Below are 27,613 nucleotides of genomic sequence, written 5' to 3' on the forward strand. Positions count from 1 at the left end.
GCCAGGGGAGGGGGACGGCTGTGCACACACATGTACACGTGTGCACACACATGTACACATGTGTACACACGGGCCACCTTCAGCCCATGGGCCCTGCAGCCAGGTCTCTCCAGAGACCGCTGGGGTGGCAGAGGGCTTGAGCCATCACCTGGGCTAACCCCACTGTACAGATGGGGAAACTGAGCTGGCAAGACTGGACTTGCCCGAGGTGTAGCTGGGAACAGAATCTAGGCCCCCGAGTCCCTGCCCAGTGCCGTCTGCTGCCTGTGGCTCAACAGGCCGTGGAGGCCCAAACCCGGAAGGTCAGCGGAGAGGGTCTTGCTCAAGGTCCCTTCCTTTGCAAAACCTGCTTGGACAAGACGGTCTGTGAAGTGACACAGAGGCACCCGGGCCTGGGCTGAGCTGTCCAGAGGGAGGTACACTCAGTGGTGCCATGCCACATTTGAGGACACTGGGGCACTAACAGGCAGGCTTGGCCACACCCGCGGCCCAGCCCTTCCCCTGGCCAGCAGGCCCTAACTCCATCCCAGCCCGGCCGGTGCTCAGGGGCAGCCACACTTCCCACAGGCTGATGGCACCACATGGACAATCCCAATCCCAGTCCCTCAGTGTGGCCTCTCACGTGGGGTCAGCAGAGCTGTTCCCGGGCAAACCTGGCCTGCATCCACTGTCTGGATCGAGGAGGGCCGATAGCTGCCCCATCTCCGTGAATTTTACCCCAAAAGGGTCCTTTCTTCCCACCATATAATGTTACGGCATTAAAGCAGCAAGTTTTCAGTTACCCTGAAAATTTACCACCGTTGTCTTCCCACACTGGCTGCTTTAAAAAAAACCAGAAAGGATTTGTCCCCGTGTTTAGAGCAGCACTAATCACAACAGCTGAGAGACAGAAGCAGCCAAGTGTCCGGCGACGGAGGAAGGAGAAACCAAACGCGGTCTGTCGCGCAGTGGGACGTCACTCGGCCCCAGGAAGGAAGGAGATTCTGACACAGGCTGCAACGTGGGTGAACCTCGAGGACATTACGTGACGTGAAATAAGCCAGACACACCAAAACAAACACTAGGCCCCCCTCATACGCGGTCCCCAGAGCAGTCAGATCAGAGGGAAAGTAGAATGGTGGGTGCCAGGGGCGGGGTGGGGGTGGCGGGTTAGTGTTTAGTGGGGACGTAGTTTCAGTCGGGGAAGATGAAAAGTTCTGGAGACGGATGGTGGTGACGGAGGCACAACAACGTCAACGTGCTTACTGTCACTGAACTGTACACTTACGGATGTTTAAAATGGTAAATTTTATGTTATGTGTATTTTACCACAATGTAAAAAATGCTTTAAAAACCAAAACCAGAAAGGAGATTGTTCTCAGCTCTAAAGTACAAAGGGGACCCGGGGCGGCTAAGTCGGGAGTGTCCCCCTCTGAGAGCTCCTTCAGTGTTTCGTCTGTAGGTCTTGCAGTCACAGAAACGCCAGAGCTCACAGGAAGGCTCTGTCGGGCCGACCCAGCGCATGTGCTCCTGACTTTTAGCTGCAAACCTGATATTCGAGCACAGTCTTGGGCAGCAGCCCTGCTGGGCTCCACCGAGCAGTCCTCAAATTGCTGATCTGGACTAATGCGCCAATTTTACAGGTGAGAAGACTGAGGCCTAGGGAGGCGGGTGACTTGCCCGATGTAACCCAGCCAACAAGAGGGGGAATGGGGCCAGCATCTGGGTCTCCTGTCTGGACTCCAGGTTTCCTCTCAGGGTCTTTGGCGTAGCGGGTAGGGAACACTCACGCTGGGGCGCTGGCTGCTGTCGCAGAGAACAGGTTGGTTCTCGCCGTGGCTCTGAGTCGTCCCCCAGCAAGAGAGAACCTCCCTGGGGCCTGGCTCTCTCATCTCTAAACCCCTGACACCCTGGCTGCAGGTGACACGCGTGTAAAAGCTCCACTCGGCTGCCACGAGCGTCAATGACGTGAAAGAGCCTGTGCCCACGTCACCGGTGGGGCTGCCGCTCGCGGGCAATCTCCACCATCCTGAACCTAGCCGTGACCTTCCGGAGAAAACGGCCTCGCCAACGTCCCCGAGTTTGTGCCCGAGGCCCAAGGCCTCAGCTCCCTGGGGAGTCCCTCAGGCCCTCGCTCGGCCCCACCATTGCTCTCGTAAAGACAGTTCCAACAGCGCCACCGTCCTCGTCCTCACCTGCAGAGCAGCTCAGAGCCGCGAGTTAGAGACGGGTAGAAAGGCGACGGAGGTAGAGAGGGAGATGTCTGGGAAAGGCCACTGCTGGCAGCCCGAGAACGGGGACACCAGAACTCCACACGGAAGTCAGGCCACTCCTGGGGGCAGGCGGCTCCACAAACACGTGGCTCCCCATGGCCCAAGCCACTACAAAGGCCAACGGTTCACGGTCTGTCTAGAAAGACTGATGTGTACAGAGCCCCCAGAATGCCAGAATGACGTTCAATGGGCAGGTTCTCATTTAGCCTAGAAACATTATCGCCAAGAACACAGCAATTTCCCAAGAGCCACCGAGAGCTGACAGAGGCCCGCTGGTCTTCCCGCCTGGCACGTGCTAGGAACTCAGTACTCACTGGGTTGGAAACGGGCCTTCTAATGATTAGTTCTGCTACATTTTGTAAAAACCCAGAAACTTGCAAAGCCCATCCTTACACTGGCCACAGAGTCACAACAGCACCATCCTGGGCGGGCCGAGAGCAGGAGCCCTCTTCGTTTTCAACTTCCAGAGACCCAGAAGTGTCCCCCCTTTTCTGTCCTTAGCTGGGCCAACTGCGGGTACAGTCCCCGCTGTACCTGCAGGGCCGGGAACCAGAAGTGCCACCTTTCGAGAAAGTGCCCAGCTTGGCTTTGCTGTGTGACCTCGGCCCCTCTCAGCTCCCTCTCTGAGCCCCAGGCAACCCGTCTGGAAAACAAGAAGGTTGCAAGTCTCTGCTGCTCTTACATTCTAACGTCCTCTGAGACCTACCGCAAAGGCAAGTATCGAGACACACTGTCGCACAGTGTGCCGTGCATATGCACAGTGCTGTCTCCAGGACACTGTAGACCACAGCATCGCCTTCCAACCGTCCAGAGAGAGAGAAAGCAGGTGGGCTCAGGGCTCGGGGAGAGCTATGACTTGCCCAAGGTTCCCCAGCTACTGACCCATCACAGGTGTCCCCAGAAAGAGGGGCCAGCACCATGGGGAGCAGAGACGCCTGGCGGGCAGAGGGCAGGCAGGACCCAGCTCCTCCTGAGCCACCAGCACCAGCCCCATGGCCGTCAGCCCTCCGAGGCGGCCTCAGAGGGCTTGCGGCAAGAGAAGAAGCTGTAGCCACGAAACACACGGTACAATTAATAGCACTGCTCCTTCGCTGGAAGGTGTTAAAGTTAATTGTGGCTGAACAAAAAGCTTGTTTTTAGGTTGCTGCTGCCGTGTGTGCGTGTGTGTGTGGTGTGTTTGTGCGTGTGTACATTTTAAAGATCTTCTCCACAGGGGTAGGCTTTACAGATGATTTCTGTGTATTTCTTCTGGAAAAAAAAATGACTTTAAAAAAATTTGTGACAGAAACCTGATGCTAAAAGACTATGGATTTGGGGCTTTTGACAGTCGGCATACAAACCACTGCGCAAAGAGAAGGAGGAAATGACAGCTGAGCCTCTGTGTTGCCGTGCAAGAGACAACAGACATCTTCGAGTGACACTCACAGCAGCTCCAAGTGTCTATTTTCATCTCTCCATGTTTACAGGAAAAAGACAGAGGTGTCAGCAGTTCTCCGCGGAGCAGCTTCAATCACACCGTAATTATTGCCAGGAGGGGGGCAGTGGGGAGAAGGGCGAGGAGCTGGGGGTGGCCGGGGTGGGGACAGAGTGGACCATGCAGGAAGAGGTGGGGGCAAGCACTGCTGCTGCTTAAATCCCTCTCGTCTGTTCCCGAAGCTGCCAGGTTACCCTGGTCGGAGCAATTTCTCACAATTGAGTGGCATCTGCCAGCTCAGCTGGAGGGGGTTGGGGGTTAGGGCACGCTGACCAGAGGCCCTGGTCCTCCCTGGTCCTTTGGAAAAGCAGTATCCAGATGTAGAGATTTGGAAAGGCAGGGGAAGGAAGGTTGGCTGGAGCCCAAAAGCTCCCCTCTTAGGTACCAGGGCCAAGGCTGGAGGCGGTTGCCATGGTGACGGGGAGGCAAGTCAGGGTGGGACTCTTGCCGTCCTCTATGCTCCTGGGACCTGGCGAGGCCCATCCTGGGAATCAGGGTGGGCCTCTGGGACTGAAACCCCCTTTGCTTCCCAGGTCTCCCTCTACTCTCCGTCTGGAACGTTTCATCTGAGCAAAGCCTCTGGGAGGGCTGGACAGGTGGGCGGGCAGGATGGGTAAGTGAGTGGCAGCCCTTGTTCCTTCCTGGCCAGAAAGCGGAGCAGTGAGGAGGAAGGGAGGTAGGAGGACAGCGTGGGAGAGACATGGGGGCGTGTGGAGGAAGAGGAGAGAGCAGAAGGGAGAGAGAGGGAAGAGGGGACAGCAGATGCCTCAGAGGAGGGAGGAGGAAGGGGAGAGCAGAGAGCAGGGAGTCCACAGAGGGAGGAGGAAAGGAAGGCCAGAGGAGGAGGAGGAGCCAGGCCGCAGCCACAGAGGTGATGCTGGGCAGGCAGGACTGGGAGGGGAGGGGAAGGGAGGGAAGGGAGGGGAGGGCAAGGCAGGGGAGGGCGGTTGGAGAAGTTGGGGCCAGAGAGAGGGGAAGGTGAGCCAAAGGACAGGCCCTGCCTCCCTCCCTTCCCACTGCCCTCCTGCCTGCCCTGCCCCCCTTCTCCTCCCCACTGATTTCATTTACTTCACTTAATTAGCCCCCCTCCGGAGTTAAAAAGATAATGTGATAATGACGATGTGAACAGCCACAATACAGAGAAAGCTAGTCCATCTGCAGCTTCCCTGGTCCCCTGACCCCACGGCCCCTGGCGCGCTGACCAGGCCACCCCAACCCAGGCCACTGGTGCCGTCCAACTCCCTACCCCCCACCCGAGGAAAAAACAAGCCGTTAATGAATTTCAATTACGAGCTTTGTAAAATCAATACAAATGACAATTTTCCCTTGTACACCAAGATACGGACAATGGCATCTTCCTGCTCTGCCCTCAGCATAATTGACGATTAATAGCTTCTTCTGTGACTGTACACTTAATAAAGATCTTGTCACAAGGGACTCCACGGTGCCCTAATGTATTGTCTCCACTCTTTGCTTCTCACAGCGAAATATTCGGAGTGGAGAAACAAAAACAAGACACCGCCCTAAAATTACCAAGCAACTTTCTTCTCTCATCCCCCAACCCAAGCAAGAAAACAGGCCAGCTAGAACTTCCGTAGGGTTGACAACTAGAGTCCCAGAGAGGGAAAGCAACTTTCCTAAGGTCACACGGCAAGTTCTCAGAGTCAGAATCCTGATTTTCTTCCCAAAAGACTAAACAATGCTCAGACTACATTCTATACTTTCAGGGACAGCCCCCGACAGGTACATACACAAGCCCTGGGCAGAGTGAAGACTGGGCTTTTCCTTGGCGGGTGGTAAGGAGCCAAGGGCGTTGGAACAGACTGTTAATCTCATGGCTCTGAACTTCTTTGGGGATGAGGTCCCGGTTCTGGGGAAAAGGTAGCGAGTCTGCCACCCAGACACGGCACTTCCTGTGGGTCAGCAGCTCCCTGCATCTGATCCGCACAGCAACCCATTCCACAGATGAGGAAGTCGAGGTGCAGGGAGGCTACGTTGCTCTCCCGATGGTGATGGAGACAAAATCCGGACTCAGGTCTGACACCAAAGCCCGGACCCTCGGCACCAGCTCTTCAGTGTGCCTCCCCAGGTGTCTCGGGGCTCAGCCCCCATCAGACCCAACCCACCACCAACAGGCCACCTGGGTGCCTCCCATCCTTCCCTCCCTCCCTCCCCAGATGCTCTGCTATACCCCCTCCACTCCACATTCTGCCACTTGAAGCCCTTTCTATTGCCCCCTCCTCCATGATGTCTTCCCAGAATAGCACAGTCCAGGCCTTCCTCACTCGCTGCCTCCTTCAGTCCACTTTGGCCTGACTCTCTTCCCACCCAGCAGACGCCATTTCCAGTAAGGGCAGGTAATCAATTTTTACCACTCCTGCCAATCCTGATCGACTGGCAGTGCCTGCTCAGAGCCAGCAGGACAGTGCCACAACCGATTAGTGATGCCTGCCATGGGCAGGGGGTGGGCAGGAAAACAGGGGCAGTACTGGACACCCCGGCACCACACTGACACTTCCCAGAGGCCAGCCTATCTTTGTCCTCACCCAGCATCCCCTGGTGACTGATCGAGCACTTCCTTTGCCCCAGTTCTGCCATCACCGTGGGTTCGAGCCCTGAGCCATCCCACTCCTGAGTCCAAGCCCTTAGCCCCACCCCCTCCATGCCTCTCAGGGTCCAGGCATCAGTCCTGGTCCTGCCACTGACGTGCCAGGGACTTTGAGCAAGCCCTCCCCTCCCCTCAGCCTTGGGGGGCGTCTGGCCTCTGGCTCTCCAAGGTCCCTCCCAGCTCTGCCTTGGAGGACTTGCACTGTGCTGGCTCCCAAGGGCAGGATGAGACAAAGGGACATTTAATCAGATGTTAATATAGGTAAGAGACAAAGGTGAGCAGGACAAAAGGGAGCAGCTAATTAGTAACATTGTTCTCTACAAGGCCTTCCCCAGAGAGTTTCAATTAGGTTGCTTCCCACCGACAATAGCTGCGGCAAGAGGCAAAGCCCCTGCCCTCCCCTCCTCCCCACAGCTTAGAGAGAAACTCAAACAGGTCGGAGCCAGAATGATCCAACTGCCACCCTCCGCTTAGCACATTTCACTTGGGGAAACTGAGGCCCAGAGAGGACAAGTCCAAAGTCATTGGGCAAACCTGGGACAAGAACCCCAGGCATCCTGCCCCCCGCCCGGCCACCACCCTTTCCTAACAGCTGATGGGCGGTGGTCAGCTCTCTTTGGCTTTTAGAATCTTAGTAACATGTCCTGATGGACAAAGGGCCATGACTCTACCCGACCTGGTTTTATGTGGCTGTGTTATCTTTGCCCATGGACCTTAAGCAAAGCAATCTGAACACCTGCCAAAATAGGGCCCCTGACCTGACCACCAGTATTTAAAAGTTCAGGTGCCCTGATTGGGAAGCCTCTCCCTCTCCCTCTCAGAGCCCCCGGAAAGAACACAGCATTGCTGTATCACACGCTGGCAGACCCTCGGGGACCTGGGGTCCCCTTGTCATATGGATGCAGAAACAGGCCAGGGAGGGGTGCGGTCGAGATGAAAGGGTGACCGGCAAAGGGAATCACAGGCTCGGGTTACTAAGAGAAGATGGGGAGACAGAGGCACCTGCTTGGGGACCAACTCCCCTGCTCCCCAGCCCAGCCAGACGCTGCTGCGGGGCTGGGCAGCCTAGAGGTAGAGCCCTTCCTGTCCCTAGAAAAAGGACCTTCGTGCTGTGCCTGACAGTGGGTCAGGCCTCAGGCCCCGGCCGACTCACGGTGCCTGTGCGGCCCACAGCGCCCACCCCTGGCAAGATGCTGCCCTGCCTGGCCGGCGTCCTCCGCGCATCCCTAATGACCACGAAATCGGCCCCGCACAGGCTGCCTCCAAACCTGGCCGACCCTCCTGGGACATAAGACAGCCTGACCTCCAGGCCTGGCCCTGGCTTCCCCTCTCTGAGGCTGCCCCCGCCCCTCCTTTCCCCCCACCACCCCGCCCCGAGCTCTTGGAACAGCGCCTCTCATAACACCCTCAGAAGTCAGTGGCGAAGGGCCCGTTATCCCCACTTCGCAGGAGGGAGAGTACGGTCTGGTGGGGTGAAAGGACCTGCCCAGGGTCAGCCGTGTACCATGGGCAGAACGACATACCAATGGGACGGGGGGCTTGCGGGGCCGTGGGCTTGGTTCCGGGCCTCACCTCGGGACTTCATTCCGATGAAGCGGTTCTCCACGATGTCGATGCGGCCCACGCCGTGCTTGCCCCTGCGGGAAGAATGGGTCAGTTGTCACCCACCCAGCTGGGCTCCCAGCTGCAGGCTGCCACAGTGTGAGCCACACACAGGGCTCAGGCTCCACCTCAGAATCCAAGACTCATGTTCTCTGAGTGCCCAGTGTATAGGTGGGGAAACTGAGGCCCAGAGAGAGCAGGGATTGCCCAGGTTACTAAGTGAGTTCAGTTGGCTCCTTCTGTTACCTCTGTCCTGGGGCCCTGCCTAGCACTAGTGCCGACCACTGCTCACCTGTCCGTCTAGCCCGGTCTCGGTCCAGCCAAGCACCTGGGAGCCCCAGCCTGATGGTCCCCAGGGGACAGTAGCCCCCGGGGCTGTCATCTTCCAAGGCTGAGAGATTTCAATGAGGACCATGGGAACTCTCCTGCCACACCAGTCCCCTTGGTCCGGGCGACTCTATACCCAAGGGGCTAGGACACATCTCGTCCCCCCTGCCCCTAAATCACAGCTGTGACCAGTAGCCAAAATGGCCCAGGCCAGTGCTTGCCCAAAACGGCGGCCCCCAAGAGGCCAGGCAGGGCTGCGGACACTCACGCGACTTCATTCAGGTACATGAAGAGCTCCAAGGAGGTCCGGTGGGTGGTGCCATCCTTGACGTTGGTCACCTTCACGGGGACCCCTAGGGCGGGAGAAGAGGGCAGTGGGTGTCCGGGCCAGGCTCAGTGGAGGAGACTGCGCCCGCCACCCCGCCCTCTCCCTCCACCCGCAACGCCTTAAATGGATGTGACAGATATGGACTCCAAGTGACTCCGTCAAAAGCCCTGTGCAGGTTGAGGCCTGCCGGGGGGAGAGAAGGGGCGAGAAAGCCCCCCAGAATGAAAGGGAAAATGCAATAAAAACGCTCTCCCCCACCCTCCCATTCTCTTTGCCCCTTTTGCATTTAGGGGCTGTGAAATTGGAACCAGGCCCTGAACTAATTGAATTTCACGCTCCACCATTGTCTTACGCCGGGAGCACCTTCTGTCCCACCAGTTACCCGGGGCCGCCAGGCCGAGGTGCGGCTGAACTCTCGCGCACGCACACTCACACACACACACACACACACACACACACACACACACACAGCCCCCGCCACGTCTGTCAGGCGCACCCCGTGCCCCGACCCTGTACCCAGACCCGCACGCAGCCATCTGATTGATGGGGTGACACGGTGCCCGCTTGGCGGCGGCCCTGAGTCCTGGAGTTGGGTCTGGGGTGGCAGGAGGGCAGGAGGGAGGCGGCTGAGCTTGGCGAGGGACGGGCCCTGTCGAGGGGGGTGGCGGGGTTGGGGGGCAGTGGGTGGGTCAGGGCCAACTGTGAATAGCAAGGGGCACTTTCTCGAGCGATGTGAAATGAGCAATAAATGTAGCAGGAGCTAACAAGAGAGCTGAAACAGTGACAAAGAAAAGCTGTTCAAAGTTGGCGGCTAATCCCCCACCCATCTGCCCGGCTCATTACCATGGGCCGAGCCACCGGGTGCCAATCAGGCCTCAATAGCGGCTTTCGAGTCTTTATTAGCGAGGCGCCGCCTGGAGGGGCTGCGCTCACGGCGCTGTCAGCTTCGCCATTCTTAACCCCCATTTCCAGGGGTTTTATAACTTGGTTGTAAATTGCTATTAAATGTAAGTCTGCCCAATAATGAACCTTAAGCTCCTCTCGCCACCCCCCGCCTCCCCCCGCTCCCTTTCTCGCCCCCGTCCTATTATGGGCCTTCGCTGGGGCCTTGGATGGGGCCTGCCCGGGAGAAGAGGTGACATTGTTGATGCTGCTGCCGGAGAAAGCCTCTTAGCCTTTAAAATAGTTAATAATTAGATTAAAACTTCAAATAAATTAACTAGAGAGTGAATGGGGACTAGTCAGGGGAGGGTTCCTCCCGTCTTTTTTTCCCTTCCAGACAGTCCCCAAATCATTACAACGGGTCACGTTTCTTCTCCAGCTCAGCTCGTGGGGCTGCCCGGCTCCTCGAGCCCTGTGCCCAGGACCCTCTGCCGCCTGAGGCCCGCCTGCCACCCTCACCGTCCTCCCGGGCTCCTGCGGGCTCCGTGCCTGCAGACCAGGCCTGGGGCACCCGCTGCCTTCAGGGGCCTCACGGAGACCTCGTAGGCCCCGGAGTGACCGCACATCATGCTGGGCACCTGTGAGCATCACTTCTGTGGCCTGTTTTTAGGCAAGTGCTCCCTGAGGCCCAGAGGGGAGAAGTTGGTTGTCAAGGTCGCACAGCAAGAGGGAGAGTGGAGTCTGAACCTCTGCTTCCCCCCACCGGCCTGGCGCTCCCCCACCCTGATCCTCCGAGGTGTCCTGGGGAAAGGCCAAGCCGGCCTGTCAAGCTGGCCTGTCCTCAGGGCCACTTTCCCTCCGCTCCCTGCCTGGGCTCGGGATGCCCTCCTGCCTCCTCTCAGTTCCTCCTGTCCCTACCAACAACACCTCCTCTAGGAAGCCTCCCTGATACCTGCAGCCTCTGGAAAAGGTCCTCTCCTTGGACCCGCTGAGCTTTCATTCTGAGCCTGATCGATGCCTCGCCTCCTTCCTCCAGGCAAGAAATGTCCATCAGCTGAGGTCAGGCACCTGGGCACAAAGGCCAGGCCAGCAAACACTTCTTGTTGATAGCAGCAGGGATGGGGGAGATCAGGACACGCCCCCAACGCCGAAAAGGGCCAAAAGCCCCAAGTTTGAAACCGGGGTCGGGGGATGAGGCTCCAAGCAGCTAACTTAGGACGAGCTGAGGCTGTCGATGCGGGGCCAGAGCGGCCCTGCGGTCAGCTCTCCAAGACTTGCCACTAGCTGAGGTCCTTCGGTGGCAGAGCTTCCCATGTAGACTGCATTCTGCACCGGGGAAGCAGCAGGCACCCTATCTCCTGTTTTCAGACGAGGAAACCGAGGGCCAGGACAGCCGAGTGGCCACTCAGGGACTGGATGCTCTCGCTGCAGACCTGGGGCCGTGACCTGGTGTGAGGGGCGGCTGGGGGTCTTTTCCTCCCAAGCCGGGAAGCTTCCCTGGCTCAGCGCCCAGGGAAGGGGGCTGTGGGGAACCCTGGAAGCCGCTGCCTCGACTCTGGGCGCAGAGGGCCCAGGCTCCCAGGCCAGCAGGAAAGGAGCCAGGCACGTACCTTTTTTGAACTCAATCTCAAGGATGTCAGGGCTGTTGGGTGCTGTGGCCGGGTCCTGGGTCTTTGTGTACAGACCTGGAGGGGCTTGGTTCTGACAAAAGACGGAGAGAGGTTGGAGGATGGGTGCCAGAGCCAAGCCCACTGGACACCCCGCACCACCCCCTGCAGGGACCCGCACCCCTCTCCTCTCTCCAGCACCACGCGCTGCTGGCACCTCCGCACCAGCTGGTGCGGTCCAGCCGTCCCCAGCCCCCAGCCCCAGCCGCCCTGCTTGCCAGGGGCCTGGGAAACAAAGGGCTCAAGAAATCAGAGAATTTTTCCCCTCAACTTGATCTCATCTTTTTCTTCGACGCCCCCACAGCTGGAGGCAGAATAGCAGGAGAGGAACAAGTCAGGCAGGAAAAAGTGTGACTTTGGAGGAGCGAGGCGGCGTTCTGAGGGCTTCCCGGGAGCGGGCACGCACGCGCTCGCCGGCACCGGGAATTGGGGTTTATTCCGCACTGACCGCAAAGCTAATGACGGCGCATGACCCCAGCAGGTGCTCCGGCGAGTCGAGCCGTCCCCAGGGTCCCCGAGGTTAATGCTCACAGGGAGAAAAGAGAAGAGCAAGCAAAACCCATCTGAAAACACATCAACCTTCATGTATATTTCTCCTCGGGCGCGCTGACGCGGCGGTGCAGGGGCTGCTCGCTGCCTGCAACTCTCAACATCCCCTCCTGCCTGGGAGGCCCCAGCTCTCCAAGCTGTGGCTTGGACACTTGCCACTGTGGGGACGGGGCCACTGGGGCCTGGTGGCTCAAGACCCCGGTGGGCGTCCTGTGCCCAGCTGTTCTGGTCCACCTGCCGACAGCCCCTTAAATCTTTGCTTTCAAAACCTTGCAAACATTCACATGTCACTTTCCATCTGCAGTTTCTTTTGTGTTCTCAGCAGCCCTGTTTGGTAAGAAGGTCAAGCACTGTTACCCCATCTACAGATGAAGAAATCGAGGCTGAGTGGGAAACACTGCAGCTGCAGCTGTGAGTTCTGTGTGGGACACGTCAGAGACAGGGGCCCCACGAGGCCCCCGTGAAACTCAGGCTGGGTTTTAGAGTGGTAGGAAGTACCCCCACACCAGGATCAGGACCTAAGGCTGTGGGGCCTCGGGCAAGCTACTTTATCTCCTCGAGTCTCAGTTTTCCCATCTGTAAAATGGGGGAGATGACACCTGCCCTTGACTATCTTACAACTTAAGTGTAGAGACAGGTTTTTTTTTTTTTTTAATTGGACATGAAAACACATAAGAAGATGCCAGGGAAGGCCTAGCACAAACTGTTCGTGCTCTGTGCGTAGAGAGAACGGCTGGAAAAGACCTCAGGTGATACACTGAGCAGGGCCTCTCTTGGAAAAACACCGCTGCAGGAGAAGCCTCCCGTCCCTGCTTGGGCCAAGAAAAGTGCCTTGGATCACTCTCCTGCTGTCACTTTGCCATCCCGGTTTCCTGGGATTCTCCTGGTTTTAGCACCGAAAATCCCTTGCCCCTTGTCCCCTTAGTCCTGGGCAAACTGATGGTTGATCTTTCTAGCTCCACTTCTGAGCTCAGACGGGGCCTGTGATGGCCTCGCCCACCCACCTGCAAAGTGCTGTGTGACGAGGCCAGTGGCATCCCTTTGTCAGTTTCCATTTGTGGGGCGGGAACAAGAACCCAGAACTGATCTTTTTTTCTTTTTTTTCAGAGACAGGGTCTTGCTCTGTTGCTCAGGCTAAAGTGTAGTGGCACGATCATAGTTCACTGTAACCTTGAACTCCTGGACTCAAGAGATCCTCTCACCTCAGCTTCCTGAGTAGCTGGGACTACAGGGGTGCACCGCCACACCTGGCTGATTTTTAAATTTTTTTGTAGAGATGGGGTCTCGCTATGCTGCCCAGGCTGGTCTCAGACTCCTAGGCTCAAGCAGTTCTTCTGCCTCAGCTTCCCGAGTCACTGGGATTACAGGCAGGAGCCACTGCTCCTGGCAGAACTGATCTTAAAGACAGACCCCAAAGAGGTAGGAGGAGTCCTTAACAACCATAGCCTGATGCCTCCAGGGACCAGAGTGGAAGCCGAGGCTGAGAAGTGGCTTGTTCAAATTGCATTTGGGAAGCCAGCCCAGGGGACTGCTCTCTCCCCAAGCCTATGCTGTGTCCCAGCCGCCACAGTACGCTGGGCTAAGAAACAGTGTGAGGTCGCTGGCCGGAGAGAGCCAGCGTCACCCACGGGGCAGGCCGACCGCTGCATCCCCTGGGCACAGACAGGCCCAAAGGCCCATCCTCAGCCAAAAGGTAAAATGAACGGGGCTGGACCCCTGGGTGACCAGCACGACCCACAGCCCCGTCCCCACCGCTGGGAACACTCCCAACCCCACGATAGTGATTAACTCCCCACCTCCTCCCCACCTCCACCTGTCCTGGGCCTGATTTCAGTGTTTGTCACTTCTCTCTGCCACACTCACGGACGGAGCCCCAGACAGAAGTGAAGGATGACAACGTTTGCAGGAGGACACGGACGCGAACCCCTGCGAGCCCCTGCACTCCGCGGCGGAAGTCAGCAGCAGTCGGGCGGACACCTGACAGTGCCGATTACATAAAATAACTAAATAGAAATAAAATGACATTTGCTTTGCATCCCGAGGTGGCTGGGCGCCTGCCTTCTTTTTACTCTCCCTCCTAAAAGCCCAGTTCAAATGACAAATAGTTTGTTGCCGAGTATCAATGCCATCTATTTATCCATCCCAGCGGGAGGCCTCACTTCCAATGTCATCTTGGGGGGGAGGGAAGAGAGGGAAGAAAAAGGGAGAGAGAGAGGGGGGTGGGGGGAGGGGGAGAGGGCAAAAGAAAGCATGAAACAGGCCGGAGAAGGAGAGATTGGGAGCAAATGGCCCATGAACTAAACCATGATGTAGAGGCATGATCGATGCTGCAAATGGTTTATTCATCCATCAGGTATGGCGGGCCGGCGGTGAATGAACTCTTTCACTGTGGGCCGTATGAAGTTAAAGCAAGTAAATTTCTATCTTTCTTCGCATTAGCTGCCTCATTGCCCTTCAATCAGCCCTCACGGAGGCAGAAAATGGCTCAGCCATCTGCCTGCAAACCCTCCCTTCCTCAGGTCTCTGGCTTTTTTTTGGAGCGGGGGAGGGGCCAGGCTCCCTGAGGCTCCGTCTCCCTGAGCTCCTCCAGAGGGGCTCAAGGCACCCAAGATCCAGAGAGGCAAGGGCCGGTCCTGGTGTCTAGTGACCCCCGCAAAGTCCTGGGGGAGTCCTCGCGGCTGGTGCAGGCCCCCTGCCCAAGTGGCAGGACCCTGGGTGCCTGGGCCAGACCCTAGGCCTCTCGGCAGGAATGATGTTCCCCTCGACTCCAGCCCAGCCCAGCCCAACATAGCCTGTCCTGCTTGATGAGAAGGGTCCCTGAGCAGGAGAGGACCTTGGCCCCTTCCTTTCCAAAGCTGGCCTGGGGAGGGGGGGCAGGACCCCCATCTCCATGACTGGGCGCTTACCCTGTGCGCAAGGGCTTTAGATGTCCCAAGAGGGACAGGCTGTGGTTTCCCACTTTGTACAAGAGGAATCAGAGGCTCAGAGAGGTTGGGTAATTTGCCAAAGGCTGCACAGCAATAAGTAGAGCTGGGATTTAGACTCAGATTTCCTATCTCTGGGACTCAAGTATTGGCTGGGTGGCAGGATCCCAAACAAAGAGGCTCATAGCACTTACCCATCCTTCACCGCCCTTGTCAGGTCAGGGGCTGAGGGGGCAGAATCCGCCCGCAGCAGCACAGTCACCCGCACCAAGCCTGAGGCCCTGCGGGCACTGTCCAAGGGTGATCTGCCCTCTGGCCTCAGCTCTGCTTCCCAATCTTGAGGTGTTCTATTCTCGGGGGCCTCCTCTCCAGTAGGCTGGCGGGAGAGGGGTGGGGGTGGGTTCCTGGCATGCTTGGGGCCTGGGAGGACAGCCTGCCTGGCAGCCTCCCCTGCCCCCCTCGGTGGTGACTGATTTGCTAATTGGGGGTGGCTGGCCTGAGTGTCATGGGGTCAGCAGAGCATGAACTGGAAAAACCTGTGGCCAGCAGGCAGCAGCCCCGCAGGGCCATCAGCCCCCCAGGGGGCAAGGGTGCCGCTCTCCTAAGTGAGAAGCTTGGACCAAGTGGGTGAGTGGGCAGGAGGGGGCCGTGGGCAGTGGGGGGACCACAGAGGGCCCCAGCCCGGCTTCCCGGCTAAGCAGCTGGCGCCCTGGGGCAAGTCCCTGCTCTGGCCTCGGCTTCCTCACCGACAGAGCAAGATGCTCACAGCCAGCGTCCAAGGAAGCTGACCAGGAAAACACACCCCCGTGCCCGGCCTCGGGAATGGCGGCTGGCAGGTGCTACACCGTGACTGACACTGTCCGAGGGGCGGCGCGCAGAGCGGACGTCAGAGACGCCTGGGCCCTGGGGAGCCGCCCCGGCACCATGGCCGGGCTCTGGAGCTCCTCAATCTCGCGCAAACCCCGGGCGGCCGCCCCCCCATCTGGCCCTCTTGGATCCCCAGACCCAGCCGCCGAGCGCACTGCCCCCCAAACAAGCACACTTTTCCCTACAGTCAGCCAACAGCCCACCCCGCCTCCAAACCAGCCGCCCGGGTGTGGGGCTGGGCCAGGGAACGAGACACAGTCCCTCAGGGACAAAGAGATTTTTCTCTTCCCATGATGGATTTGGGCCTCCCACCCCATCTCCCACGGCGGGCAGGGGTGGACACAAAGAAACCCCCTTCCCGGAGAGAAACCCTAAACTTCAACAGGGCTGAGGGCCCAGCATGGCCGGCCTGCGAGGCCGGGGACAGGGGCTCGGGGCGGCTGGCAGCGGGCGTGGAACCCAGACCCAGACACATGGGTCCTGAGGCTCTGATCTGCGCCCCTGCAAATGGGGGGGGCAGCGCGGCCTGAGAGCTGGTGGGCACAGGCTGGGCCCTCCCACGAGCGTCTCATCTGCTTAATTACGTGCTTATTGTCTCACGGTCACACCCCCTCTGTGCCGCCCTGAAATGTTTCCCTCCCCTGTTCATCCCAGTGGCAGTTACCACGGAGGGGGTCTGAAAACAGCATGGAGCGGGTGGGGGGCGGGGGTCCGGGAATACAGGCAGGGCTCGGCCTCGGCCCCACACCCGGCCCCCCGTGAAATTTCAAATTAGGCTACAAATACATCAGACAGCATCGGCGCGGAGCGGCCACCGCCAAGGACGCTGGCTCGGAGGAAACGGGGGATTACCTTGGGGTTCTCCAGGATTCCAGCCTCGTAGCTGTGGAGGGGAGAGGGGAGACGGGGGTCATTTGGGGAGACACGGTATACCCCGCCCCCAATGCACACACCCCATTGTGCCGACGAGTCTGGTCCGCCTTTTTCTCTCTGCCAAAGCAACTGTTGCCAGCCCTGCCTGGAACATTCTGGGCCACCACAGTTGGCTGCGGGAGCTGCAGGTTGCAGGGAAGAGCCAGGACCTTCCCTCAGTCTTCTGGGGCACCCCCAGGGTGTCACATGGGGGCTCTGCTCTCGGGCAGTTTCCCACATGCTGTTCCCTCGGCCTTAAACACTCTTCTCTGTGCCCTGTCTCGGCTTCTTCTTCATCCTTGAGCTCTGACCTGAGGACATCCTTGAAGTTTTAACCTCAAATGCCACCTCCTCCAAGAAGCCCCCCCTCCATGCCTGGGGTGAGGCCACGTCCCCATGATCTACGTCCCACAGCACTGAGCAGCACAGCGATGAGAGCAGTGCATGAGCCGGGTGGTTTGATGTCTGTCCTCCCGAGGCCTCTCGGCTCCACGGGGGCAGGGACCACGGCTGTGGCGTCACCACCACGGAGCAGGTGTGCGCTCACCAGCGCCACCCTGCTAAAGGCGTGGAGGGCGGGGCGCCTCACCTGATGTGCATGAGGTTCTCGTCCATGCTCCACGGGTTCTTGGGCGTGACTGGGATGGGGATTCCGTGTTGCTGCGGGAAGAGGTGACACAGTGCAGGCGTGAGGCAGCAGGAACGTGAGGTCAGGCCCAGCTTGTTTCTCTCAGGGTGGCAGACAGCCCAAGCTCTGGCCCTGCTCAGGCAAGACCCTGGGCCACCTCCTGGTCCCCTTCCCCTCCCTGGGGCTGCCTGGGGGGAGAGCGAGGGCCCCATTCCTGGAGGTGCCCACGAAGAAACTCTAAGCCCGAGTGTCTGAGGCGCTGTGGAGTGGACGCTGGCTCTGGGGGTCCCTGCAGAAGATTCTGAGTCTACACGCCAAGGGTCTGCAGCCCTGACAGCACGCCAGGCACCGCGCCAAGGTCCCCCAGCACCAGCTCCCCGACCCCCCACCACAACCTGTGAGCTGGGAGCTGGAATGGACCCAACTCCCACGTGGATCCAGGACGTGAACCAAGCCATCTGCCACCAGATGCCACGCTGTGCTTAACGTGGACCCAAGGAAAGGGGGGACCCAGGAGAGCTTCTTGGTCACGGCACTTGTTTACAGGTGGCCCGGCCCCTGTGGGGGCCCCGTGTCCGGGCTAGTGCAATAGCCACATGTGTCGCTCTGCAGACCCCGTCTCCAGCGGCCCGGCTCTGACTACGTCTTGCTTCCCAAAGGGTCCAGTCCATCGTCGCAGGAGAAAACTAGTCCCCACCGAGACCCAGGGCTACAGGTCCCACTTTGAAGGCCACCCGAGCTCTTGGGGAAGACAAGGCTGGTTGCCTTGGCGACCCGAGCTGCCCTGGCCCAGCCCTGACTGAAATCCCCCTGCTGCGTAGCGGGCACCTCGCCCCAGGGGCTCCCGGCGGGAACCACAGCCTCTGCCGCCAGTCACCCCCGGCCTCTGTCTGCCCAGCTCTGGCCTCACTCTCACGACTGTGGGAGACCGTGAGATTCCGGACGCCTCCTCCAGGAAGCTGCTGTTTCCTTCATCACCACTTTAAAATTAACATGAAGCTAAAACCCTCTATAGTTTCGAATTTTTTTTTTTTTTTTAAAGCCAGGAGACTCCCTTTAAAAGAATGGCCCACCATCTACCCTAGAATTTGTGGAGTCTTCATTTTAAATTCTGTGAGCAAATGAGAACACCCCATTTAAGGCTGCGCAATGTTGGGGGGACACTTATCCCCTCAAAGCTGCCCAGAGTTAAATCTACACACTGGCCTTGCGCACTCGCCAGGGAGGTCTGCCAGGCGTGGGGACCAGGACAGACACCCCGGTGGCCCGTGGGGCGCCGTCCTCCCTTCTCAGCTCTCCGGCTGGGGCTGAGACCAGCAGCCGGCCAGGTCCCGGGAGCCTTTGTGTCTGGGGTGGTGTGGAAACATCCCCACCTCCTCTCTCTGCCAGTGGGCTCCCATCAAGGAGCGAGGCGAGGAAGGAAAGAAGGAGGGAAGAGCCAACAACAGGGACCACCCCAAGACCAAAGAGGTTTGTTTCCCAGCCCCGCTGTGTCCCGAGGTCCCCTCCAACTCGCACTGCAACTGGGGACGGCGGCGCGTAAAACCCCTCAGCGCACAGGCAGGAGACTGCCCTGCTTCCAGCTCCCACCCTGCTCTCTGGCTTCTAAAGCAGATTAATTACGGTGACAAGGATAAGGAGCGGGTGGTTCCCGGTGTTTTCCCCGGAGCGTGGATTTGCGGGGAGGCGGGCGGTGAGCAAATGCATGTTTTTGTGAGTCTCACGGAGCACCTTCGGCCTCGGCTACTGACGGGTCTTGAAAGCTGAGGTTTTCAAAGCCCCATTGATTTTTGTCTCATCTGTCTCTGATCCTGGCTGGCTCTGAATTTTGGACAAAGCCTCGCTGCTGCTCAGTTATTCTGGTCATTCCCTGGGCGCAGAAACACTGCCCCTGCCTCCCTTCTGACATGCGCTCACATTTGCACCGCTCAACTGACACCGGCTCCGGGAACGCACGAGTGGCCGAGGGGGCCGCGCTCACCCTGCCCGGGCACAGCCGTCCTGTTCTGAAGGGTATTTGGGACGGAAGCTACATGCCTTATCCCCGAAACCTGGGGAGGAGGGACACAGCTTCCTGAAACTCATCTTCACTGGGAAAACCAGGAGCCACTTTTGTCTGGGGGCTTACAGGGAACGGGGGCACCATGAGGGTCGGCCCTGCCCTCTCCCTAAGTGCGACTCGAGGCCTGACGGCGGCGCTGCGTGGGGGTCCCAATTCATTATTCTTAAAGATGAAACATGCTTCACAATCTGTGTCATCGGGAGGCGAGGGGAAAACCGTCGCTGACCCTGCTCCCTTAATAGCTCCGCTATGTGACAATTTGTTTGGCAACATATGGGCTTGCTCCTGTAAACTCCCCTCTTAACGATAAAACAGCAGATGGTACAGGTCTTCCCTCCCAGCACTCCAGGTCTTAGTGGGAGGCTGGCGGCGGGGCAGGGCCGCGTCCCCGCCGTGCCCCCTGCCACACAGCGCCTTGGCGGCAGCGAGAGCTCACAGCCAGCCCTGGCGACTGCTATTTAAAAACCTGAGCGATTTTCTGGTATGTGCGCTGCATTGCTTTCCCGTCTGATTGATTGAGGCTGTTTGTCACGGGCTGCCATCGAGTCGCTAAAAAGAAAGGTGCCCCGGGGAGCGGCTAAGCACCTTGATGCAAAACTTCTAATATGTTTTCTCGCAACTTGTACTTCAAAAAGGGCAGGCGCCGCAGAAAGCTCTGTCTGCCCCTGCCCCTGTTGAGCCGACCTGTTCCCGGGGAAGCGCTAGGGACAATCAGCACCAGGTAACCGGGGGAACAGCCCTGGATCACACCCCCGCCGTCCCGAGTGACAAGCGCCAAGTGACGCACACGGCGGAGGTGGCAAGCAGGGCTCTGGTCTCCCCGGGAATAGGAGGGTGAGCCCAGTGTCCTCCAGCTCGGTGGACTGGGGACTTGCTTCAGAGATGCCCCGCCCAGGCAAGGGGCTGGCAGAGGCCACACCTCTTCAGGGCCGGCCCAGGGGCCAGATGCCACCTGGGGGCGTCAGCCGGGGCAGAGGTTCAATCCCCCATCACATGGGGACCAGTGCTGGCCTGTGCGACTGGCCCAGACAGCCCGAGCAGGACTACGCCCAGGAGGGCAAAGGCGGGGCGGCGGCGCAGACTGGAGCCGTACCTTCGCATACTCCATCAGATCGCCGCGGCCCTTGAACCGGTTGTAGAACTCAGGCATCCTCCAGGGAGCAATGACCTGGACACGGGGCGAGGGGTGAGGACTGGGGGTGCTGAGCTGCTGGCCTCTCTGGGAAGAGGCCCCAGCTCTGACGGCCACCCAAGGGGTCTCATGCATGTCCCGGGGAGGATGTGGTCCATGGTGGGGGGGGCAGGGAGACCCCTTAAGTAGGAGAAGGACATAAGCTGCCACACTGGGGGTGGCTTTGAAGAGGCTCCAGCTCCGCGGCAGAATGGCTGTGGGTCCTCGGGGGTTCCCTGCCCCTCCGGGCCTCAGTCTCCCCAACTGAGACCTGAGGGGTTGAGCTAGACGGGTCTCATGGTCCTTGCTAGCACCCTTGGACAGAGGGCCTCTGCTGGGGACCAAAAGGGTTCCATGTCGGGGGCCCAGAGACGCTGGGCAGGGCAGGGGGAGGGGTTCAAGCCTGGCAGAGAGGGGGGGCTGGGCTCCCTCCCCCGAGGCCTGCACCAAGGAGGCACTTGGTGGATGCTAGGGGACGAATGGGTGAGTGGGGGAGGGGACGAAGGCATCCGCTCATTCACGGATGGACGCAGGCCAGGTCCAAAGTCAGGCAGGAGGGTAGGGGTGGCGGCAGCAAGCCAGGCAGTACCTAGGCGCCAGGCACAGGTGGCCAGGGTGGGGAGCTGAGTGGCCCTGACCGGGGATGGGAAGGCCCCAGGCAGCCCAGAAATCAGCGACCATGTCCCAGAGCTGTTCCGGCTGCACCCAGGGAACACCAAGGACACTGGCCGAGGGGCAGCAACACCCTCCGTCCAGTGCCCTGGCCCACCCAGGCACCTGGACAGCACCTCCAGGAAGAATGAAGGCCAGGGAGAGGCTGGCGTCCCCAGCAGAGGACGCGATGGGCACCCCCACCACGGACAGCATTCAGTAGCCGCTGGCTCTGTCCTGGGGAACCTCCCCACACCCCCGTGCAGCACCATCCTACCTTAATCTGGGGGGCCAGCGAGTAGCAGGAGAGCTCAAACCGGACCTGATCGTTCCCCTGAAACACGAACAGAGGGTGTCAGAAGTCACAGAGGAGGGGTCTGGGATCTGGGGAGGGCATAGGGACAGGGGCAGCGGGGCACTTGGCAGTGTAGGGTGTGCTCTGGGTCCTCGTGTAGGCGACGGCTCAGCCCTTGGCACGCGGCTGCAGGCCTGGCCAAGCCCTGGGGGCCTGGGGCCTGCACAGCCGCCCTGAGCTGTCCACACGAGCCTCTCCCCAAAGGTCTCCGCCTGCCCGACGCCCTGCTCCAGACTAGAGACAAGCTCACTTTGGGGCCTGGGCACCCTGGTGCCTTCATCCCCCACGCCCACAGAACTGGGAGTCCTGTCGCCTCTCTGAGCCTCAGTTTCCCCATCTCTGCAATGGCTGGTTGAGGGGAGGAGATGGAACCAGACGACCTTTAGGGCCTTTCACGCCTCGGCTCTTCTTTGCATGGACAGGGAAACTGAAGCCCAGAGAGGGAAAGGGACTAGTTTAAGGACACACAGCCTGGGGGGCCCCCACCTCGCCCATACCTTCCGCTGTCAAGTAGAGAGTTACTCCACCCCCACCCCCACCAACACAGCCTCTGCTGGTGAGGAGGAGGAAGAGGAGGAGGGGGGGAGGAGGAGGAGGAGGAAGGCAGTGCTGGCTGAGCCCGGGGAGCACAGAGCTGCCTGCTCCCTGCCTGCTCCGCGCCGGCTGGTGGACAAGGGAGACTTAACGCTGTGGAAATAACAGAGGGACCTTCCGCCTACTGTGAAAACTGCACGGCGCGGCGGCGCGGGAATGACATGTCATTTTCCGGAGGCTGGTGCAGGTTCCAGCCCCTCTCCGCGGAGCCAGAGCCCTGCGCGCGGCGGGTGCTCCTCTCCCACTCCCTGGGGCCGGGCCTGCTCACCCTCCGCTCGGTCCCTCCAGTGAGCAGCTACTATGTGCTGCCACTTGGAGAGCCACCGGAGCCAGTGGGACTTGTAACCCTGTTTTACAGATGAGGAAAATGAAGCTCAGAGAGGTGAAGCCACTTGCTCAGGGTCACACAGCAAACATGCGCAACCTAGCAGTTCACACTTGGGTAGCCGGTCTGTGCGCCGCACATAACGAACCCACTGAATCCTCACAGCTGCCCGAGAGGCAGGTTCCATTATTGTCCCCATCTTCTAGATGGGGACACAGAGGTGAGGGGAGGGCGGTCACACTTGCCCAGCCCCAGGCCAGCGCCGCCTGCAGCAGTGGCAGCCGTGATAGCTGGCAGCCTGGTTTTAGATCTGCGATGCGCGGCCGAGTGTCGCACCCGGCAGTTTCCCCCTCGGCGTCACGTTTCCCCAACACAAAGGCGGCTTGTGCTCCCCGGCCCGGCCAGGCCTGGCTGGTGTCTGCCCCTCCAGGCGCCGCCACGGGACACCCATCTGTTCAGGAGTGGGAGACCCTCGAAGAAGCCAAACAAACAGCTTCCTGGGTTCAAACTCCATCCCAGCAAGAGCCAGTCCTCCTCCCGGACCGCAGTAGCCCAGCACCAGGGCAGTCCCTGGCAGCTCCCCCGGGAGAAGGGAGATGTAGTGTCTTTCACATGCATGTGCACACATAAGCACATGCATGTAACACATGTGTAAACATGGGCCCACCGGGGACTGCAGGGCCTGGGGTTTCCCATCTGCCCTGGGACAGCCATACAGATGGTGCCATTTACAAAACTCCTGCCTCCCGGACCCCTCCCGGACTCCAGGCTCATATTTCCAGGCCCCTCCTCCAGAACTGGTGGGGGGGACCCAGCCAGGGCCACCCTGGCTTCTGTGCGGCTCTCGGGCTGTGGGGGGCCAGGCTGGCCGCAGGCCTGGAAGGTGAGAATGTGGCTGCGTTTCCGTGCCGGGTGCTGTCTGGGGGGGCTGCCTCAGCCTCTAGGCCTTCGCAGGGGCTGTTCCGCAGCCTGGGACGCCCTTCCCCCAGCGTCACTGGCTAACTCTCGCTGCCCCTGGACACTTCAGCGTCACCCTCCCTGAGCCCCTGTGCCTCCACCCAGCCCGTCCTGTGACAGTGCCCGGTGCGCAGAGGAGCGCCAGCACCAGGGAGATGCTCATGGATGAACGCGGCAGGCTGGAAGGGGACCCCAGGGCCCGGCTCCTTCCCTGTCTCAAGCCTTCCTGGTCCTCTACGCTCGCATCCCAGTTCTTGGAGACTGTCTCCAGAGGCTGCTGGGGGCTTCCCAGGTACTGTACACAAAGGGAAACTGAGGCATGGAAGTATACCTCCCTTGTCAACCCCCCAGAAAGAGGTGGCACAGCGGGGTGGCACCGGCAACTGGCACCCCAGGCAGCCTTCCTGCCGCCGGACTTGGAGGCCCCCAGCGATGATTCGATCCTGCCTGTCCCTTCCTTGGCCCCTGGGTGTGAATGCGGGGTGACCCCAAGTCCTTTTCAGGGCCGAGCCCTGCAGGCAGCGCGCGGCGCAGAGGACGCTGGGCAGCGCCTTCCCCCAGTCGCCCCAAGGCTCAAACCCAAGCCTCTGGCGCCCTCTGGTGGCCACGCGGAGGAGAGGCGCGCAGCCGCGGGCGGCTATTCCCGGTTGCTCGTGGCTGGTCTCCGGCGAGGGGGGGTCTCTTCCAGGACCCCGGGGACTACCGGAGCCAGGGCAGACCCACTCGCACACACATCCGCTCACTCCACGAGCCCCGAGTGCCCCCATCTGAACTTTAACGGTACCGTTGGAGGGACCTTCTCTGAGCAGGACCCCTTCTAGAATCCTGATCCCCTGGCCCCCCGCTTGAATGCCTCCCAGGATGGGGAGCTCACTGCCCAGCTCATTCCACCTGGGCAGAGGAGACGGCTCAGGCGCTTTATTTATTCTACACTGAATTTGTTCTCAATGACCTTCCTCTGCCCCCAGAACTGGTCTGATGATCTCACCGTTAGGACACTTCCTTGAGTGTCGCCATGCCAGGCCCTGTGCCAAGCACTTTACTGGCAAAGTCCTACTCATCGCTCCTAACCACCCCACGGGCTGGGCTCTGCTTTCATCCTCACTTTACAGAAGAGGAAATGGAGGCTGTCGGGTGTAAAGTCACACGACGTGGACGCCGCGGGGCTATGATCTGAACCCAGCCGTGCGGGCCCCGGGCCCCGCGTCCTGGACCTCAGGGCTCTCTCCCCTGCCCCCCTCTGCCACCAGCCTTGCATGGGGGGCGGCACACGCCACCCTGCCCACCTCTCCTCATCCACAGCCAGGGTGTTAGTGAAAACTGGGGCCGCGGGTCTGTGTGAGACTCTCACTGGTCTCTTCCCTCCACGGGAGCCGCCAGCACGACCCCCCACATCCCACTGGCGGAGTCGCTGGCCACCCTGCTCCAGCCTGGGACCCTCCCACACCCCCTAATCACCCGCCCTCGGATGAAGCCGGCCCCCTCAGCTTGGCCTTGGCCCAGCCCTGACCCCTGCTTCTCCCGCAGCCATAGCTCCTGCTCCGAGCCCCCAGACCGACTGTCACTCTGGGCCTCTTGGCTCTAGGCCTTTGCACAGGCTGTTCCCTCTGCCTGGCACACTCTTCCCATACCCTGTTATTCAGTCACTGTGCTCTCAGGGCCATGCTCTGTAAGACAGCTTCCCTCAGCCCCCTGCCCGCTGTCCCCAGGGCCCCCGGCACGGGCCCTCCAGCTGCTCACCTTGCACCTGTTCTCCTCCCCCTCGCTAGGACACGGGCTCCCTGCGGGCGCACAGGCCCAGGAAGTTCCACACCGTGCCGTGCCCAGCGGGCGGCCAGCGCTGTGCGGGTGGCCGGTACACGCTCGTTGAACTAGTGCCCAGGAAAATAAACGAAAGCGTGAGTTTTCAGAGACATGGCCAGTGCCATCCTGGCGGTGGCTGTCTGCAAGGCCACCCCCAGGTCACGTCTGCTCCACCTTAACCGTAGCCGTGCGTGTGCCTGCACCACAGTGAGCCGGGGCCTGTCCCACCGTCAGCACCTCCGCCAGACTGGTGGTGAGTAGTGAGCTCCCCATCGCTGGGGGGTTTCAGAGCCTCCTAACCGTGGGCTGTTTCACAGCCAACTCGTGTGCGGGGCTCTTGGCATGGTGCCCACTAGCTTCGAGAGCTCAGGATTCCAGAGTCTTTATAAAAGCATCACCTGACACTCGCCACGTTGTGCGAAACCCCTGTTCCTAAGGACTGCCACCCGCCAGGCAGCGTGCCCAGGGCTTTCCTGCCTCCCGCCCCCCAGGGCCCCCTCAGTCCGCACGGGCACACATGCGGGCCAGAGGGAGGGGTGTGCCGGGCTGGATTATGTCCCCCGCAAAAAGACAGGCTCAAGTCCTGACCTCCGTACCTCAGCCCGGGGCCTCGTATGGTCTTTACAGAGGTATCAGGTCGAGGTGAGTCACTAGGGTGGGCCTGCATCCACGAGACTGGGGCCCTTAACGAGGGACAGTGTGAACACAGAGACAGAGGCGCAGGGGGAAGACCACGTGCGGACACAGGGGGGACACAGCCCCGTGAAGACCGAGGACAGCAGGAAGGAGCAACGTGCCCAGGAATGCCTGAGGCTACCGGAAGCCGGAAAGAGGCCTGGAATGACCCTTCCTGGCACCTTCTGAGGGGACGTGGCCCTGTGACACCCTGACGCTGGACTTCCGGCCTCCAGAACTGAGACTGTACACTGTGTCCTAAGCCACCGGTTTGTGACATGTTGTTACTGCAGCCCTAGGAAACTAAGACGGGGTTTCTTAGTTTTGCAAATGAATAAACAGGCTCGGACAGGGGCTGGGGTCTGAACCCGCTCTGCCAGCTCGGGCCTCTGACCCTTTCCACTATGTCCCATGGGGACTCTGCAACCTCGGCCCGTGACGATGTCCCTGAGCCCCAGCACAGGTCTGCCAAATGGGTGACATAGCTCCCACAGCGAAGGGTGGCTGGAGGACTCAGAACAGTCAGGCAGAACTCCCGGCACACAGAGCGCAGGGACCAGAGACCCTCTCTCTTCCTCTCAGTGGCGTCTCGACAAAACCAGGCTGCCTGCCGCACATCACCCTGTCTGGGGGCCCAGCCCCAAACTGCTCCAGGGTCATTCGCCATCCTGGTTGTCGGGTCTCCTCCGCAGGGCCCCCGCCTCCCTCTCCCTCGCCCGGCCCTCCCCAGGTGCCACTGTCGCTGTGCCTCACCTTTCCCGTGGCGCCGTGAGACACATACTTGGCTCCTTCCCGCTGGGCAATTTCCACCTGTTTGCGGGCGATGCAGGGCCTGGCGAGGGAGGTCCCCAGGAGGTAGCGGTCCTCGTACAGTGCACTGGACTGGACGGCGGGCCAAACGAACTCCTCCACAAACTCTTTGGTGATGTCCTCAATGAACACCTGCGGGGGAGGAGCCCATGTCCAGCAAGGACAGAGCCCAGTCAGAACGCGGAGCCCCGGGGGCTCAGGTGGCCGGCGTCAAGGCCGACACCCACAGTGGATCGCAGTAAGCTGGGCCCCCATTTTCCCTTCTGCATCTGCGGTAGCTGTCATTCATCGATTCTAGCGTGTCGCACCGTTACTCTCCCTCCTGCACTCATGGCAGACAATTGCTAATCAATCCTGATGCACCGTCTAGCTGAAGCTGGATGGCTCCTAAATCCCTCCCAGCAAGATGGAACTTAGTTGCCACCAAAGATCTAGAGGAGCAGTTCTCAACCAGGGATGGTTTTGTCCCCTAGGAGGCATTTGGCAATATCTGGAGATATTTTTGGTTGTCACAACTGCCAGGTCAGGGGGTGGGGCGGTGATTCCGGCATCTAGAGGGTAAAGGCCAGGAATTCTGCTAAACACCCTGCAATGCACAGGCCAGCCACCCACATGTATCGATAAACAGGGCCCAGGTTGGGAAACCCCAATCTAGAGGAATGGTTCTCAAAATGTAGACCTCCAGGGGCCCCTAAGATCCTTTCAGGGAGACTCTGAGCGAAAACATTTGTTATAATGATACTAAGATGTCGATTGACGTTTTCACTTTGTTGACATTTGCACAGATGATACAAAGCAATGATGGGGGAAGGAGCTGGTGCCTTCTCGTGACTCGGGGCAACGGCCCCAGACCATACTCGTAGTCACTGTGCTCATGCCACACCCTCACAGCGCCAATTTCACTTATGAATAGCCTTGATGGAGAGGTAAAATGTTCACTTTTACTAAATCTCAACGCTTGAGTATGAAATGTGAAATACACAGGAAGCACTGCTGCTACACTCAAAGGAAAAAGCACATGTGATGTTTGAGTTACAAGCTAAACTAGCCGCTTTTTTCACAGACCATTGGACTGACAGACAAAATATGGTCATTCAGACTGGGGTTTTGGCCAATATTTTTACAAAAATGAATGAAATGAAACTTGTTTCAAGAAAAATTGACTGTGTTTGTTGCTAGGGATAAAATTC

The 27,613-nt window shown here is 59.6% G+C and overlaps 1 protein-coding gene across 2 annotated transcripts in view; it reads right to left on the reverse strand.

Moving 5' to 3' along the window:
• The window catches only part of ASS1 (argininosuccinate synthase 1), a 49,722-nt gene that overhangs the window by 11,296 nt on the left and 10,813 nt on the right, over window positions 1-27,613 (reverse strand). For both annotated transcript variants that reach the window (XM_012639707.1, XM_012639708.1), the window contains 8 exons: window positions 26,367-26,555; window positions 21,182-21,238; window positions 20,176-20,250; window positions 16,982-17,052; window positions 16,333-16,363; window positions 11,084-11,174; window positions 8,532-8,616; window positions 7,907-7,971 (listed from right to left, as the gene is read on the reverse strand). In XM_012639707.1, the coding sequence (XP_012495161.1) occupies window positions 7,907-7,971; window positions 8,532-8,616; window positions 11,084-11,174; window positions 16,333-16,363; window positions 16,982-17,052; window positions 20,176-20,250; window positions 21,182-21,238; window positions 26,367-26,555 (664 nt within the window). The remainder of the gene's footprint in view (window positions 1-7,906; window positions 7,972-8,531; window positions 8,617-11,083; window positions 11,175-16,332; window positions 16,364-16,981; window positions 17,053-20,175; window positions 20,251-21,181; window positions 21,239-26,366; window positions 26,556-27,613) is intronic.

This window comes from Propithecus coquereli, unplaced genomic scaffold (assembly GCF_000956105.1).
Source record: "Propithecus coquereli isolate 6110/MARCELLA unplaced genomic scaffold, Pcoq_1.0 Scaffold142, whole genome shotgun sequence".
NCBI lineage: Eukaryota > Metazoa > Chordata > Mammalia > Primates > Indriidae > Propithecus > Propithecus coquereli.